We start from the raw sequence: 18,579 nt of genomic DNA on the forward strand, positions 1-18,579 counted from the left end.
CCATTTTGGTATCTTGTCTGCGTATGGATCGTGGGGGCTGGGTGGTGGTGGATGATTCTTTAGCTAGTGACTCCATGTCGGCCTCGGATACTGGAGTGGTGGGCACACACTCAGATGGCGTACCTCAGTGGCCCTCAGATCTCCCTGTCTTCATACTCCATTACATTTAGCTATGCTGGATGGGGTCTCTTGGGATTTGAGAAAGTTGGGTGTGACTGGAGGGTGTGGCGCCATTACTCTATGTATATGATATGTATATTATATTTATATGCAGGGGGATACACATTCTTTTCTAAATGTACTACCTCCATTAACCCCACCACTAGTATGATCATTGTGCTGTTTATGCTTCATTTGTCTCTGACTTTCACCTATGGCATATTTTTGTTTGTGGTTTAGTACGTATCATTTTGTGGTGCTTTTTGCAAAACCTTAATAAAAATATTTACAAAAAATGAGTGGACTACAATACCCAAATGCCCCACACCGGCCGGATGCATCCCCTTTGGTATCGCTTTACGTATCATACGGCGCATATCTACTCATAGAAATATAGAAATGAGTAGACCGCAGCCACTGCCAGTATCCTTAAACCTGCTGGTGGACGAATGGTTTGAAAGGGGCGTCCACTACGGTAAGCCCTGTGCTTCATGCGCTTACGGAGCTCTGCTTGTTTTTGCTTTGCAGTTATTTTTGCTTTCTGCTTCTGACATACAGTTTACTTTTACTTGTCAACTTTGTTATAACTGACGTTTCCCTGCACTCCCTGAGCTGCTCCACCTCAATGGACATTGGACTTGCGACAGATTATATCGGACCTGAGTTAACTCTGCAAATTTGTAAAGTCACAGCGCATTGTATTTTAGTATTTACAAGGGTACGCCAATCCCAACAGTCACTGTGTTCCCTGAACCACTACTAACGCTTGAACCATTGGCATACTATCTTGTTCAAGGTAGGGCTCACATTTATCAACTCTAGTTTAACTCTAACTCTAGCTTATAGCACGTGCAAGTCATGAAGCGATCACTGCTTCTGAGCCGATTTTACCATTTGTTCTTGTTTCCATATTGTACACCAGCCTACTTATTATAAGGCAGGCGCTCTTTAGCTGCCCGGGATGTCTAGGTTTCCGTGCTCCCACACATCAATCTTTAGTAAGTTTTAGAGCCTCTTGTACTGCAAAACCTTTGGAAGCAATCTTGAAGTTTTACTTCTTATCCATTTACAGCATATGTAGTAGACCATTGCATTCTTGACAGTCCTTGAGCCATTCAAGAGAAGCAGACTATTTACCTTTAATGGTCCTGCAGAATGCACTATGTCATACCTGTTTCATGCCGTTTGTGCACGTGCTCACACGCCACAATTTCAGCCAACCTCCCTGCTTATGGCCCGTGCTTGTTTCACCATGACCACGATCACAATGCGATGGGCATCTTTTGCTCCAAGCAAAAACATACATGTTCATATAATCCTTTTGTGTTCTTATTCTTTTTTTCTCTCCTTGGGCAATCAAATGAGATGTCCAGCTCTATTATTTGCCAATGCTGTTTCCTAACAGCATTGATTGGGTGTTTCAGTACCTATGAGGCTTGCCTTCTACCTTCTCCTACATCCTCACTATAGGAAAGAGCGCACCTTGAGCCCCAAACCAGGGTCCCTCGAGTTGAGGCACAACACCCAACGATTGTGGGTAAGCCTGTTGGATCATGTATGAGCACCATGATTGTGCACACACTGTATCATGGTGTTCATTATTCACCTTATTTTGGTTAAATTCTGTACGAGCGCAAAGTTTGTTTAATTTTGCACACACTACTGTGATGCTCAATATTCACCATTAACTTGGGTAGCTGGAGGCACGCAGTGACAGGTGCCACTGTTTTTTTAATTATAACCTAGGTGTCTCTGTATTCCCCTACATGTTGGTTGACAGTGGATCCGCTTTGAATCTTTCAGTGGACCACTGATTGGTTTTGTATTTTCATTTTATAACTATGCTTGTTGAGCAGAAGCGATTTCCACAGTTCCTGACGAATGCCAATACACCTCTTCTGAGGGTGTAAATGGCAGAAACATGTTGACCTATTTTAGTGACATACCTAAGCAGGGTTTATCCACCTCTGCAGTGTCCTTTATTTTAACCCTGAACCAGACACGCTTGAATAAAGTTGTACGCTTGTCCTGGAGTCAGTTTCAATCACTATATCACTCTTTGCACGCTTTGCATACCTCACCACCCTCTAGTTCACCACAGGGTTACTACTGACTATTTTAAAACATCTAAAGAGTTCCTTCTTCTCAGTGAGGGAGTTGTAGCCTGCACAGTGATCAGCTGTCACAGTGCAAGGAGAATCACATTGATGAAGGATGCCACCTCTGGTGGCTGAGAAATTTGTCCTTAAAAAAGAATATCCCCGTTCGGCTACGTTATTCTTTCTTTACCTCTTTAAGACCCAGGTTTTTTTGTGTGTGTTATTTATAAACATTGGGAGGGGACACCTGCAGGTCTATAAATCTCCCAAGGCCCTCCTAATTGTGTTGACATGTATTTAAAAGCAATCACAGACATGGTGGTCTGCTGACCCCAGCATGCGACTATCCTGTGATGGCTCTCATTCCTAATGGATTACGCACTGTGACCTACCTCAATAATATTCATGAGGTGGCTCGATTTGAGACTCACTAGGAATAGGTGATTAAAAGTTCTAACGTTTCTTACATTAGGAATTGCTATTTCCTAATTGCGATGTAGTGGAGACGGAGCTCCAGGTACACACATTGTTATGTTAGCATAAGCATCTTAGAATTAAAACGCCATCTTGCCACTTTTGCTACTTTTGCACACAACACTGCAGGTAGCTGTTATTATAAGAAAACAGCTTGCTTGCTTTTTCTTCACATGAGAAACGGTCTGTTGTTCACATCCCTAGACGTGCACCGCGACCTTGGTCTGAACACTATGTGCAGAAGCCGTCAGGGCCAAATAGCAATGTATGCTTTTGAATTCATGTTGATCGTTCCACGCTCTAGCCATAACACGCACACAGCTGCAAATTTCTGAAACTCAAGGGCCTTTAATTTTTCATTTTGCATGCATGATTCAGACACTTTGGAGAAGACCTTTTCCAGACACAGAGCAGAGCTGATCCTGTGATGTGATTCACCTAAGCTGATCTTTACGGTATGGGGTTCCCCATTCAAACCTAGAGACCTTCTAATAGTTTAATAATACTACTTTTCTTATGAAGGGAGGGTGACTATAATACACTGTCATTTATAATATGATTTCTCCCTTCATTTTATATGGTATTGTAACAATGCTGATGGATTTATTTTGAATCATTTGTCTGCTTATGTTAGCCAAAGTACTATATCTTAGGGCACGTAGTTAAAAATAAACATTTTAAACTATATTGTGTCTCTGATTACTCTTGTTGTGGACTGATATGAGAATAATAATGAAAAGGTGTTTCTAATTCCCACCATTCCTGAGAGTACTCTAAGTCGCTTGTTCTGGGTTGTCTAATCATTGGTAGCTTCGAGATGATACGGAGAACGAATGAGACACTGATGCTAGTCGGATAGGGGTTCTGGGTACTGAGGTGAGTTTTTTGGTACACCACAATTCACTGAGGTCCTGGTTTCCTGCGCATAATTCTGTGCATGAGCAGAATCCCTGCAACATGGCGCACCTAACGTTTGGTCTTATGATTTGAGACACCTTAGTAATGCTTATGTTAAGTCCACAACGCCCTCACCCTTGTTTCCGGATAACGGGAGTGACGGTTTTAACCTGCCTATTAGTTACTATATAGGCTCGATCAAGCTTGTCAATTAAAAAGGTTGTTTTGTGCTACTGTTGGTATAGATTGTTTTTCTTCTCTGTGTCCTTATGCCTGAGGTCGCTATTGCGGCGCATAGCCGCGCACCTCTCCGGCGTCATTTGACGCAGTTCGGGGTGCCGGACGACGGAATGTCTATTATATTTGTAGTGAGTGCCGATGCATTATATCCCTATGAGTTGTTTTACTCCTGGGTTAGCTTGCCGGCGGTGAGTACGGACGATAATACCTTTCACTCTTACACTCCTACGGCAGTCCCAGCGGATTATACTCCATACAGGATGCAGGAGATTCCTGTTTCAGCTTGGCAGCATCGTATTTGGTTTAATGGCGCCCTCCCCCACACGGTTACACCGGTTCAAATGGACCGTTTGTCAATTCCAGGGGCCACTTGGCCGGTGTTGGCCGGATTTACACCTCATCCTCGTTATTTACGTGCCACGGTGGATGAGTTACGTCAACTCCATACAGCCTTGATTACTGTTCATCAGGGTTTGGTACAATATGTTTTATGCAATTTGCAGGCAGGGGCACCTGTTGTTGCGGGGCAAGCAGCTGGCCCGGCCGGGATTATTATTAGTCCCGTCATGGTTAATTCGGTAATGGGCAAGCGCCCCCAGAATAAGGACGATTTGCCTTATTGGCTTGCTGAGAAATTAGTCCAGCTGGAAGCTGTATTTCTGAACTCTACTCCTGTGGAGAAACACAGGATACTCACCATCAGTTTGCAGAAAGACTTAGTCCCAGAAGTGGCCAATTGTGAGAACTGGGGTAAGGTTTTTGCGGCGGTCTACTCGAAGTGCTTCGGCACCCCATCTATGGCCGTACTGCCCTCCGTGATCAACCGTGTTCAAGATCAACATGGTCCGGAGGCGGCGGTCGAGTTGGGAATGAGGCTTGTCGGTGTGTTCGACGTGGTTGCCACTCTCATCCTTGGTAACCTCAAGGGAGATGCGGTCCACTTTCAAGTGCCGAATGGTCTAGCCCTCGTAGACGACGTCGATAAACCCCGAGAGTTACCCAGAATTATTGCGGAGGCATATAGGACCATAGGCCGCAGTAGTTTAGGGGTTAAGCCTTCTGTTCAGACCACAGCTGTGCAACAGAAAACTAAGATGGGTTCGTCTTTCAAAGACCATCGTCCAGCTTTTCCTAAACAAAATTGGAGAGCTAAGAAACAAGGTAAGCAGCAACAGAAACAGGGGTCTCATCCAGCGTCGCCTGTACTGCCGACTGGTGAGCGCACATATGACTTGCGCGATCGCACTAGGATTAGGTCTCCTGATAGATTTCAAGTTACTGAACAACGTTCTCCTCGTTCTTCACAGGAAATATCGGTCTCACAGTTCGGTGGAGGAGAACGTGGCAAAGGTCGGGGTGATCAACAAGGACGTGAGCAACCCCGTCAGCCTGACGGTAAAGGCAAGCAGGACGAGTTTGCACGTCAACGTCCCCCGTTTCAGAAGAAGAAAGTTGCTGCACTAACAGTGAGGTATGCCACAGATAGTGAGAATGCAGCTTCGGAAGCTGACATGGGCACTAATGCTGCTCGACAGCGCAGCGGAGGTTCCAGTAGTGCGGCAAGCACTGCGTCCATATCTGGAGGCGACAGCAACTGACACGTTCATTACTGTAGAAACTGCGGATACCAGAGTAGCTCCCCCTGACAGACTATATGACATAATCCTTTTAATAGAAGGTGACATACAACGTACCATAAGAGAGATTTGTTTGGAGAATCTGACCTCTACATATGACATTCTATTGGCAGAGGCGGACTGGCCCCCAGCTTTCGTTTTGGCTGCTCCTAGAGGGGAGGAGGTAATCCTCCCTTCCTTCGCGCACACAGTGCCGAAGGATCAGGCTCAGAACTTTGCAGAAGAATGGGCTCAGGTGCTTGTTCCGGCTTTGTACCGTACTCAGGTTGGGAGGGATAAATTGTCACCGAGCCACGAGATCCCTTTACGGTCTATGCCCCAGCCGCAACCCCAATATCCCATGCGCCACAAAGCTAGATCTCACGTCGCAGACATCCTTGAACAATTGGAATATCAAGGTGTTATTGGAACGTGTGTCACCCATGAATAATCCTCTATTCACTGTAACTAAACTGATGGGTCGTACCGCCTAGTTTTAGATTACCGGCATTTGAACTCTCATTGTTGGACCTGTGCTGTACAGAATACCCACAGTTCTGCCCTAGTTGATAGTCTCGTGGGAAAGAGGTTTAAGACCACACGTGACATATCCAATGGCTTTTATAGCCATAATCTGTCATCTATTAGTAGTCAATGGACAGCCTTTACTTCAGGCGGCAAACAGAAACAGTTTAAAAGATTAGCCATGGGCTATAAAAACAGTCCAGGCGTCTTTGCCGCACGTGTAGTCTCTCTGATAGAGAGCATTGACCCTGATGCGTACTCGTATGTTGATGATATCTATCTCACAGATGATGAATTATGGCCGCATCTGTGTCGCGTTGACCGCATCATTGTCATGTTTGCGGACTTTGGTTACAAATTCAACTTTGCAAAGTCACACATTGCAGGGTATACATTGTTGTTTCTTGGTTATGAACTCAACAACGAAGGCCGAGGATTAGCCCCTCCCTTCCTGGAGAAGCGCGCATGTTTGCGTGCTCCGACAACACTGAAAAAATTACAATCTTTGCTGGGATTTTTAAATTCCGGACATACTTATATTCCCGATTATGCCCAGCATATCAAGCCGCTATATGCCTTGGTACAACCTAATTTTTCCAAATCGAGCTGACTGCCAGAGCATTCGGCTATCTCGCAATCTTTGCAGGCTGATCTTCTTGCTTCAAAGTACTTACTTACACGTCATAACCACACTAACTTGGTGATAAGAATTGTGCCTGGTGCAGTGGGTTTCACGTACCTAACGTTCAATGAGGGCGACACAGTCCCCAGTGCTTACAAATCACACTTGTACACTTCGGCTGAAAGGCGCTTTTCGACTGTTGAGAAAGTTTTGACTGCAGTGCAGATGGCGATTCTGAAAGAGAGAGCGCTGTCGCAAGGGAAACGCATGTTGGTTGTCACACCGTATCCTGCTCTAGAGGCGGTGACGAAAGCCAGTGTCCCTAATTCTAAAGTTTTGCATCCACGTTGGATACAATGGGCCACTTCCTTGACATCACCGGATGTCACCTACATCTTTGATGCCTGATTGAAGACTCAGGAGTATTTGCAGTATGAGTTCGTTCATCCAGCTCCTGTCTTTGCACCCGCTTGAGGTTTTCCATTGTGTCATTTACACTGACGGTTCGGCGCAACCGGCGATGGAATCAAAGCATGCATATTCAGCGGCCTGCGCAATTGTGGCTGGTACTTTCGTGAATTCAAGTCTGATGTCGTGCATACGCAGTCATTGGGTGATTGTACCACCCAGTTGGCAGAGCTACGTGCCCTGGTGCTCGCACTGGAGTTTGCTGATCCACGAGTTACGACTCTTATAGTAAGTGACTCATTTTACTGTGTTCAGTCTTTTAATGACAATTTATTCTTTTGGTCTCAAAATGAATATCGCGATTCCAAGGGTAGCACAATCAAGCATAAAATGTTTTGGGTTAGAGTTGCAGAACTTAAACAGAATCTGCATCTCGTGAATGTAATTCATACTCTTGGGCACCAACGAGTTGGTGTCCACGCTGTTGGAAACAGCTTAGCTGACGAGGCGGCGAAAACAGCAGTGGCAACATATCTAGTAGCAGCAGTTACATGATCCAAAAGTAAGATTGATGATGACATCTTGACAGCTATTGCTGCAACCGAGAAGGGAAGTAATTACCCGAGAGGTTTTCCTTCTAAATACTCTTATCATTTAAGTCCTGATAAAGTTCCTTATGTGAGAATTAACAACGTTGGTAACAGACTGATTCCCAACTTCCAGACTTTCCTTGATAACAGCGGCTCACGAAGGCATGGCTTCTGCGCATGCCGGCGTTTCAGCGACTGTTACTCTCTTACAACAATGTTACTGGTGGCGCGGGTTGTATTAACAGACTAGAGCTTTTGTTCTTAATTGTGACATCTGCCAGCAGATTAAACCTTCAACTGCTGTGCGCCCACCACAAACACAGTTGTACATATCTAATAAACCACTTGGGTGTGTTTATTTAGATCACTGCGGTCCTTTCTCCTCTGATACTGCGTATAAATACATCTTAGTTGCAGTGGATTCGTGCACACGTTTTTTTTTGGGTATGGCCACAACGGAGTGCTGATGCTCGAACTGTCATCAGGGATTTGCGTGTCTTTGTGGGAATTTTTTGCATTTGGTACCCTTCATTCTGACCAGGGTCCTGCGTTCGCCTCTAAGGCGTACAAGGATGCCATGAGATCTTTGGGGTCCAAGTCAAAGTTTCATCTCCATACCGGCCTGAGGGCAATAGTGTTGTGGAGCGAATGAACCATGACTTAAAGCAATCCCCGACAGCTAGGGTTTTAGGCACTGTCAGGAACTGGTTAGCTCATCTGTATAACATTCAAAGTGCACTTAATAATCTCCCTAGAAGGTCTCTGGGTGGGCGGACCCCATACGAAATGCTCTTTGGCATAAAGATGTTTGACATGGCGGCGGCGGCCGCACCCTTTGACGTAGATGATCACTGTGCTGTATTACAGAATCTACAAGAGACCAGAGATGGTCTTGCAAAGGAACACTTGCCCACAACGGCTGATGCTGCGCTTCAGATTCCGGTAGTCGGCTGGCTACCTCGAGTTGGTGACCTGGTCCGTGAGAAGGTGGAGAACAAGAAGGAATTTGGCCCCTCTTATCGTGCTCCAGTACCAGTGCTTGGCGTTCAGGGTACAAGAACAGTCATTTTACCTCCACTTCCTGGTCGCAAGGATAATAGGTACATCTCCATTGACAATGTCAAACTACAGCGAGTGGCCGATTCTTCTTAGTATGACTCCAGCGGTCTCTTGTCCAGCGATGCTGAGAAATTCTGTTTTGGCTCCGGCGTCTACCACCAGACCTGACATTGCCTTCGAGATGCATACAGTTACTAATCCTTTGTTGCCACCACCGGCTGGTGGTCCAAATGAAGATACGGAGTATACTTATCCCACAGATGTGTAGTTGCCTGGATTACAATCAACTGCAGTTGACCAGTCACATTTTTCATTTGACACTAACTCTATGACTTCCAATCCCCCGTCGAAAATTTCTATTTTTGCTGCTTGGTTTAAAAGACATTTTTTAATTTCCCCCTGGACTTACATTTGGCTGCTGCTCATAAGTATTTTTTTTGTTTATTTCCATTGGATTTGTGGTGGTATTTTTTCGTCTTGTAAATGGACACTATCTCACCGAAAGATCTGCAATTAGATTCATTGATGGAACTTTGGCCCCCCACTCCTCATCGCACATCATGAAAAGAGACCAGACTTTTGTGAATATTACTGCCTGGCCTGTGTTGGATGGGATTGTGTGGGATGCTGTTAAATTTCAAATTCATGGTCCCACAGAGGTGATTAATGTCCCAATGTACTTCGTGTTTCTATGGGGGATGTTGTGAGACAAAACATCCAATCTGATGATTGGGACGTCCAGGCCATAGAGGCACTTTTTTCTGATTTGAAATATTATGCTGCTTTTGATGCAGAAGATTTGTATTTAGACACGGCTAACTATGGGGAGTTGTTTTGCTACCAACACTATGGCAATCATTACCTGCATAAAGCGAATACATTTAGAGATGTTGTCAATTACACACAATGGGAGCATTGCCCTGCGCCCTTTGACGGCAGCTCTAAAACTTAAGTGAAAAGATTTACGTATTTTACTGATTTCAGTGTGTCTGAACCTGAAGAATTGTATTTTAAAATGGCTGCGGAGCCCGCTTCTAAGGTTCGACTGACCAACACTAAATGAATATATTCCAAATCCTTTATGGATGAATTGGCTGTAGGGGGCTATGAGCTGTGGAAAGATACCATTGTTCTTAACTCACTTTGGGGTTCTAAAACATGGCAGGTACAAGGTACAGAGGCTCTGCATCATGCTTGCCTTATCCCAAACCACATTTTGTTTTTGAATTCTACCATTTTTCAAACCACCTGCTTTGGATTGGCTACTTCTAAAAAGATGAATTCACAATCTGTTCCTGATCTGGGTGCTTATCCACAATGGGATAATCACACAGATCTGTCCATCGATGCGTTGCAGACCTATATTTCTAATACATCCTTCAACATTTCCAGCTTAGATCCTGAAGGATGGTTGATATGGCAGACGAGCTCAGATTCCTGTCAACGTTGTTTCTGGGTCTATATCCTGGTTATACACAGGTTAGGGTTGACCCCAGATTTGCATCTCCTCATTCTGTTACTACCTATTCTGTCGGGAAATTGTGTCAGAATTGGCTGCAACATTCCACCTTAGCATCTGTTAAACTTCATTTATCAAAATTAAATGACAGAATAGAGTTGAATGATTTTGTTAAGGGTCATGTGGGTGGCAGATCCAAAAGATGGGTGTATGCTATTTATAACAAAGTTTGGAAATAGTCTCAAATTGAGGCTGCTTCCAGATTAAGAGCTATTGATCAGGCAAATCTGGAAAAAGTTCTAGCTGTAATAGATAATAGCATTAACACCCTTTCTTCGAGAATTTATACATTAGATAATATTGTTTCATCTGTTGTGGATATTGTACAGGATGATATGTCTGTTTTATACCATGGTCAAAATCAATTGCGTTCTATTATGCAGTTTGCATGGACTTTGCAAACATTGAAGGTTGGGAAAGTTTCCTGGGACTACATGAATAGATCATCTTTATTCTTGCCGTTTAATCTGACTGCAAAACAACAATTCATATCCATGAAAGACGCAACATACTCATTACTGCATATTGAAAAGTTAGAGCTTTTACCTTTCTCTGTGGCCGAATCGAACTCAGCTGTGTGGCTTATCCATGGTTTAATCACTTTGCCGTTTCCATTGTTTAAGTTCAGTTCATGTATGGAACATTATGCCCTAGGTAGATATGAACCATTAGGTACTGCTTTCCTGCATGACATTTGGTCACTCCCATTTACATACAGGTGCATTAGAGAGGAATGCACTTCCACACCTGATCACTCAGTAGTCTGTAGGCACATCCAATTGCATGGCGCATGCAACGTTCAGGCACCAAATTTAGCTTGCATTCTAAAGGGAAATCCTGTGCCAGATGAGCAGAATAAGGGCTTTATTGTCTCAAAAAGAAGTCGCACTGACTTCCTCCCGTGAAACATTTGTCCTTCACGTAGCTAACACCCGCACCGAGTTGCATGCGCTTTTAAATACTGATCTCCCCCTTCATTTCGGTGCTCTGATTCATGCTATATTCAATGCCTCGTCAACAACTGGCTTAGTGCATTTTTTCCAAAGTTGTGGGCTCCGGCCTCGTGACCTCCTTCTAGACTGTCTATGGTGTGATACCGGCATTTCTTCATTCTATTTTTTCCAGCGTCTTCGGCGGGCTCCCGTTGATTCTCGCCCTCACGGCTGGTGTGCTCCTGTTGGTCTGCTTGCTGCGCAATGGCTGCACAATATGTATCACACGACAGCCTACCCCGGCTGCTCCAACTTCGTAACCGGATGCTTGAATATTATGGAACATTACCACTGGCCACTTTAAGCGTAGCCTATGGATTGTTCTTCCGATTTTCCTACTTTACTTGCGTGCAACCTGTTTTTCATTGCCTAGATTGTCCTTTCGAATGGGCTCTGGATTTGTGCCTGTCAAACTCAGTGTCTCCTGCCCCGGATTATGATCGACTGATGGGTCCCTTAGTGGCTCATGAGTTGGACTGTTCTGGTATTGGGATTATGGCCTGTGGAGCGGCACATGTAGTCCTAGGGAATTGGGATATCTATACTGCAGCGTATGACTTCTTGGCAAGAAGTTAACTTGAAGAACACGCAAGTTGTCCTCTGATGGTGCTGGAGGCTTCAGCTATCAAAGAACATGTATGTTCATTTACTGTGCTAGACTGGATGGCGGAATCTTTTACAGAACATTATAATGACTTCCTCTTAGAGGCTGTTGCTACTTATTGAGCTTACACGTTGATGGAATAACTTGGTAGATGTCCATCTTCCCATAGTCAACCCACAAGTTTTTGAGTTTTTTCAATTTTTTATACTCCACATCTAGGCTCTGTCGAGCCTTTGCAAGATGTTACATATTTTTTTCTTTTCCTTTTTCAAGCAGGTTTTTCGAACTTTTACTACCAATTATATGGATGGACAATACATGAACTTGGCTCTGTCTCTGTCGAACTTGAACTCTGCGTTCCTAATTTGCATCCCTATTTGTTCATGGTCCGATCAAGGGAGGGTGTAGTGGAGACGGAGCTCCAGGTACACACATTGCTATGTTAGCATAAGCATCTTAGAATTAAAATGCCATCTTGCCACTTTTGCAGCTTTTGCACACAACACTGCAGGTAGCTGTTATTATAAGAAAACAGCTTGCTTGCTTTTTCTTCACAAGAGAAACGGTCTGTTGTTCACATCCCTAGACGTGCACTGCGGCCTTGGTCTGAACACTATGTGCAGAAGCCGTCAGGGCCAAATAACAATGTATGCTTTTGAATTCATGTTGATCGTCCCACGCTCTAGCCATAACACGCACACAGATGCAAATTTCTGATACTCGAGTGCCTTTAATATTTCATTTTGCATGCATGATTCAGACACTTTGGAGAAGACCTTTCCCAGACACAGAGCAGAGCTGATCCTGTGATGTGATTCACCTAAGCTGATCTTTACGGTATGGGGTTCCCCATCCAAACCTAGAGACCTTCTAATAGTTTAATAAAACTAGCATTCTTATGAAGGGACTATATTACACTATCATTTATAATATGATTTCTCCCTTCATTTTATATGGTATTGTAACAATGCTGATGGTTTTATTTATAATCATTTATCTGCTTATGTTAGCCAAAGTACTGTATCTTAAAAATAAACATTTTAAACTATATTGTGTCTCTGATTACTCTTGTTGTGGACTGATATGAGAATAATAATGAAAAGGTGTTTCTAATTCCCACCATTCCTGAGAGTACTCTAAGTCGCTTGTTCTGGGTTGTCTAATCATTGGTAGCTTCGAGATGATACGGAGAACGAATAAGACACTGATGCTAGTCGGAAAAGGGTTCTGGGTACTGACGTGAGTTTTTTGGTACACCACAATTCACTGAGGTCCTGGTTTCCTGCGCATAGTTCTACGCATGAGCAGAATCCCTGCAATAGCGATTCAGTAAGAATCACAATTTGGAAATCGCTATTCCTAATTTTTGTACATCTGACCCCTATTCTCTCAAATGAATAATTCATTTCTGACGCAATGTACCCAGTTGCACTGAAGATAACCTTGTATCAAATTAAGATAATCAGTTTATCAAATGAATGCTATGAAGTACTAAGACATAGAACACATACATTTAAGAATTGATCAATGGAAGTGTGTAGCTTGAAATTTCAAAAAACGGTGTCTGTTTTCGTTATGTGTGTTTTCCTCTACATGAATGATCACATGACTTAAAAATGTTCCCTTAAGAAAAGTACAGATGCGGCACACGTCTTGGTAGATGTTTTGGAACTCTCCTAATCAGCTAAATGATGCAGAAATATAGACAATTGTTTCAGACAAAAACTTCTCCAATTATTTTTTCAAGCTGCGAATGACTGAGGCCAGGTGAGTCTTGACCAGGAAGCCTGTATTTGAGAATCACTGCGAGCAGTTCCTTACAAGTTGCAGAAGTGATGTAGTGTTCTCATTTCTGGTGGGGCAGATGTTTTATGCTGATGGAATTCTGGCATGTCTGAGTATTGAGGATTTCTCCCATACATACTTCCAGGTGTTTTGTCAGGTAAGCACAAACTGAATATATTCAAGCTCAACTTCCTCATATTATATACTTTATTAAGTACAATATCATTGCGTGATCAAACTGGTAAGTGGGTCTCATTCCAGACCACTGAGGTGAGAACAAGTTAGCATATGTGTTCCAAATAAAGAAAGATTTGCATACCTAAGCACTTCACCAATAAATTGATTGATTGGTTGATTGATTGATACATTTGAAACAGTAAGCAAAGGTTCTATGCTATTTAACAGACGCTAACCTTGAGAGGGAAAGGGAAGGTTTTAAGAAACTTTCCTAGGATGAGATGTTTAGTGACCAAGCTAATGGCAAGAGGAAGCAAGCTCCAAATGGTAGATGAACAAAAGAACAGCTACCCTGTGGAATATGATAAATGCGGGAAACAGCCAGAAGTACCAAAGAAAAGGCTGTAAATGCGTGCATGGGCCTTTGATGACATAGTGTTTTGTGAATATATTCAAGCTATTGACACGCAACACATAACAATGAAGCCTAAATCTTTGAACTTCATTCGCTTGTCCACAGTCCACTATTGAAACTTGTCAAACTGTGTTGAAACAGCTGTTTCTGGAGAAAGTTCCTAAGAGAAGCTGGTCTGAATCACTCAGAACAATCCGCAATCTGACAATAAAAGGTTTTGGGGGCCCTCAGAATAGCACATTACCTTAACCTAGATGAAAAGGGACAGCTGCTTGAATAACGAGTCTATGGTCTTCAGAATGAAGAAAGAATGGATCTTATGCATGACTGTGAGAAGCATGAAGAAGGTGGAATCGACCTATTTATGTGGGAGGCAAAGCATAACTTCGAATCAAAAGTCACCTTCAGGTTACAAACTCTTGTAGGAGAAAATGGAATGGGGCCAAGATTGAAATGCCAGCAAACTGAAGTACAAATTGAAGGTTGGCACTCAGAATAAAGGCTTCATGTATATTACAGTATCAATGAACTGGTGCACAGAGATGTAGTAGAATGTATGTATTATTTTAAAATGTGAATAAAAAGAGGGTAATAAAAAGATTCATCAAAACAATGTAGCTCATCGATGCCTCAGGAGGACCAGATAATGCCTTGGCTTTCCCTGAGAGCAATAATCTAATGCATTATGATAGAGAGGAGCACCCATAAGGGAAGAGCATCCTTTGTATTAGCATTTAAAACCTAGGTATGATTCACCTGAAATTATAGTCTTGAGGGACATTTGATGGACATGAGGTTCTGCCAACATTTGCCTTCTCATAGAGCAACCATATGATTTGTGTTGGGTTATCGTTCCCGCTCTGCTCTCCATTTACCTCTTGATAAACCCATGCAACATTTTGGTACTCCAACAGTTAATTCTACCAGGTTGATTGTGTTGCAGTGCTTTTCAATTTTGAATTGCAGCTCTCTCAGCTGGCATAACATTTGTCCTCCATGACTCTTTCTCATCTATGGTGCTTATGAGGGCGGTGGGGCGGGGGTGGGGGAGGGCATAAGGCCTAATCATATCACCATCTCATTAAATATCTGGGTCTCTTGGTTGCTTCCAGTGTCTGATCTAAACCCACTCAGTTAGGATGGATCAACCCTTTGTTAGTTTCTGTTGGGAGGCAGAAAATTGGCCAGCATAAAGGCAGAAATTGTGAGAAGAGAACTTCCAGTCCCATGGAAAGACAAATATAGATAGTCTGCTTGTTTTGTCACAAGGGGAATGCTAAAAAAAATTCCACCAAGGGGAAAAGTTATTATTTTCAACACAAATTTCTGGAACTAAAACTTAGTTACATGCATCACTATTATCTTCCGACCACAAGTAAACCAAAACACATGAGAAAAACTCTGGAAGGGTTTGTTGAACAAGAGGTAATGTGAAACTCCTGATAGTTCAATCTTGTTGAATGGCTGTAAGCAAATACTTTTCTGCAGATGAGGAAAGTGGGCATAGTCACATGAGAGACAGTGGACAAAAACACTAATTCAGTAAATGGACGCTGAAATACTCTTGCATTTCTTTTTTTATATAATGCGCTTTTTGGCAAAATCTGTACTCTAGGTAGCAGTTATATAAAATTCATTTATCCTTTAACAAGGCAACTTGTCTTGACTGTGACTTAATTTTCACTTGAAGAAAGGCGATCGCTAGTTCCACAACGATTGAGAACCTGCCTCAAGGATGACCTCATGGCGCACTGTAGGCCAAAGTGCCAGTTTCCTGAGAGATGTCTTGGCAGTGAATAATAAATCCATTAATAAAAGAGTGGTATGACGGTGTCCATCTCTGATCCGTGGTACACCCCAAAATCAATATAAATAACTTTACTTACAAAAGCAATGTTACCACTGTATTTCTGTTAAATTGTGGGATTGCTGTATGCTTGCTGCTTTGCTCCCATGGGTCATATCGATCATTTCTTGGTGTTGAGCTCTACCTATAGTGCTGGTTAGGATTTTCTTAAATAAGGGATAAAGGACACTGCTGTATATTATAAGCATGTTGTAAGCTGCTGAGGAGTTCCATGGCCACATACAGGAACGAGGCCAAATTCTTTTATAAGGTTATGGAACTCCGGGGTGACTTGCCTTTTCCTGTTAATGTATGTCAGAGGGTATTTTATTACATATAATAAGGATCACACCATTTCCCTTCCCACAAAAAAAGCTTAAATCGTTGGTGCCTTGCTCTTTCATGTTTACTGCAGAAATGAAGAATAAATGCAGAATCTGTGTTGCAAAATAAAACTCACTAAAAAGCAGTCGATAATTTTATCAAAAATCAGTTTATTGCTCAGGTGAAATAATGTGGCTCAAATTGTGTAGAAACATGGAGACATTTCATCTTTCCCGTAATTACCTATAGCTTACAAAACAATAAATATGTTGCCATAAACATCTCCTCTCTAGTGATGACGTTTTCTTTTCAGAAAAAGATATCAGAAGAGGAAAAGTCTGTTTCCATTTTCCTTGTTTGAACTGCAGCCTTAATTATGCTGCCTTGTCTGCCTATCACCTAGACTCCTGTTATGTTATTTCAACTTGTTAAGCGCACAAATACCCTGAGGTGTCTTGCTGCTGAGACAGTAGACACTGTAAATAGTCATTTACTACAGGTGACTACAGTTGTCACAAATCAACTGTACTAAGAACATTAGATATATGCTTTTATAAACCGACTCCTGGATCCAATCTATTATATAATGTAATAACTCACACGACTCGTGTGAGTTATTAGAAGCAATATCTCAAGCATTATTTGAAGTTTGTACACTGATAGCACACATTGTTTACTGTGTCACTGTATGATGCACTTCACTGGCATTCTTAATATATTTGGAATTACCTGTTACCATTGGTAAATTATTAATCCTGGAACTCTGCGAATGTATTTAACTCTTGAAAATACCAATTCATTACCAAACGGGTTTGAACGCACCACAAAACGTACTTTCCTATATTATTTCTTGCAGCTCATTTGTAAAGCTCTTGACCTGATCAGTTTCACCAGCCTCTCTACTGGTATGGACCTTATAGGCCAACTACTGTAAATCACAGATACTGCTAAAAATTCATCATTACAGTGCACAAATGCATCCATGTGCCTGCTGCCCACATTTGCTTCCTTTCCGATCCTCCCACTAACCTTTCACAGACCATTTACTTCTCTACTCCTAGGTCTCCACTTTGATCACTTACCAGGGACATGTTAGTAGCCTCAACACTCGGCACCACCCCAAGATCTGTGTGTTTTTCCATCTTGGCACTACTTTACTTGAATATCCTCACACTCGACCTAATAACTATCCCCACCTTGAGCACCTTCGGGAAATTACTTATCCTTCGCCTTCTAACGCGAAACACCCATATTTCAACACGCTAACCTATAAAATCCCAGCTTGCTCGTTCTGTTCATATATTTACTCCTACGCCACATGCAGCAATTGCTATTTTTCACAAATTCTCTTGATCACTTTTTTATACGCTTTTTATACATGCCTTCTGTAGAGAACCAGAAATAAATACCCTATTTCCCATACATATATTGTAGAAGTTGTTTCAAAAGAAGACATACCTTTGTACTCCAGCTCTTAGGGACGCCGAGTAACGCCAATCTGGATTGGGATGTTTTGGCTGCTGAAAGAACAAATGCATATTTGTGTTAATGCCAGAGTGCAGTTCCTGTATAAATGCCAAATGACATTACACTAAAATGTTTAGTCAGTTCCAAAATCTAAAAAAATCATAAACAACAATTTCCACAGCAATAAACAAATAATCTAGTTGTACATCCTCCCACAGCCGTGGAAAACTATATCTTCATACACCAAAACAGTCCTTCTAGACATCTGAGTGTAAGTTTAAACAAAAGAGAAAGATTCTGTGACATTTTTATTCTGGAGCAAATGTCTTACAATATTGAAATTCATCAAATATAATGCCAGGTTCCTAGTTTCTGACAGCTAATCATGAGTCAACATTCATTTATTCAGAAAAGTAGCAAGTGTACATTTCTGCATGCATAAACATAATGCATCAGTGCACGTGCATGAAAACATTTTTTTTCTGTCTTTCCAAATAAAACATTTCCCCTGGAAAACAACTTCGGTTACACACACCAACAATTACTGGGATGTTCCCTCTTTTTTATTAGGGTGGATTTACATCTCCTCGAGAACAGGGAATTTATCATTGGTCTATGCTGGAAAACTACCTGAAAAAGTTTTGTGAACGCCAACACCGTTTTTGAATACCGACAAGCTTGTAGATTGTTGGTTTTCACCCAGTAGCGGCCGGTATTGCTTGCTGGTGGGGGCAGGCACGAGGGATCGCAGGGGGAAACGT

The 18,579-nt window shown here is 42.4% G+C and overlaps 1 protein-coding gene across 10 annotated transcripts in view; it reads right to left on the bottom strand.

The window, feature by feature from the left end:
• The window catches only part of LOC146810747 (protocadherin alpha-C2-like), an 839,920-nt gene that overhangs the window by 220,302 nt on the left and 601,039 nt on the right, over window positions 1-18,579 (bottom strand). For 7 of the 10 annotated variants that reach the window (XM_085617796.1, XM_085617791.1, XM_085617794.1 and 4 more), the window contains exon 2: window positions 17,810-17,871. In XM_085617796.1, the coding sequence (XP_085473922.1) occupies window positions 17,810-17,871 (62 nt within the window). The remainder of the gene's footprint in view (window positions 1-17,809; window positions 17,872-18,579) is intronic. The other 3 variants (XM_085617795.1, XM_085617792.1, XM_085617788.1) reach the window with 1 other exon arrangement.

This window comes from Triturus cristatus, chromosome 7 (genome assembly GCF_964204655.1).
Source record: "Triturus cristatus chromosome 7, aTriCri1.1, whole genome shotgun sequence".
NCBI lineage: Eukaryota > Metazoa > Chordata > Amphibia > Caudata > Salamandridae > Triturus > Triturus cristatus.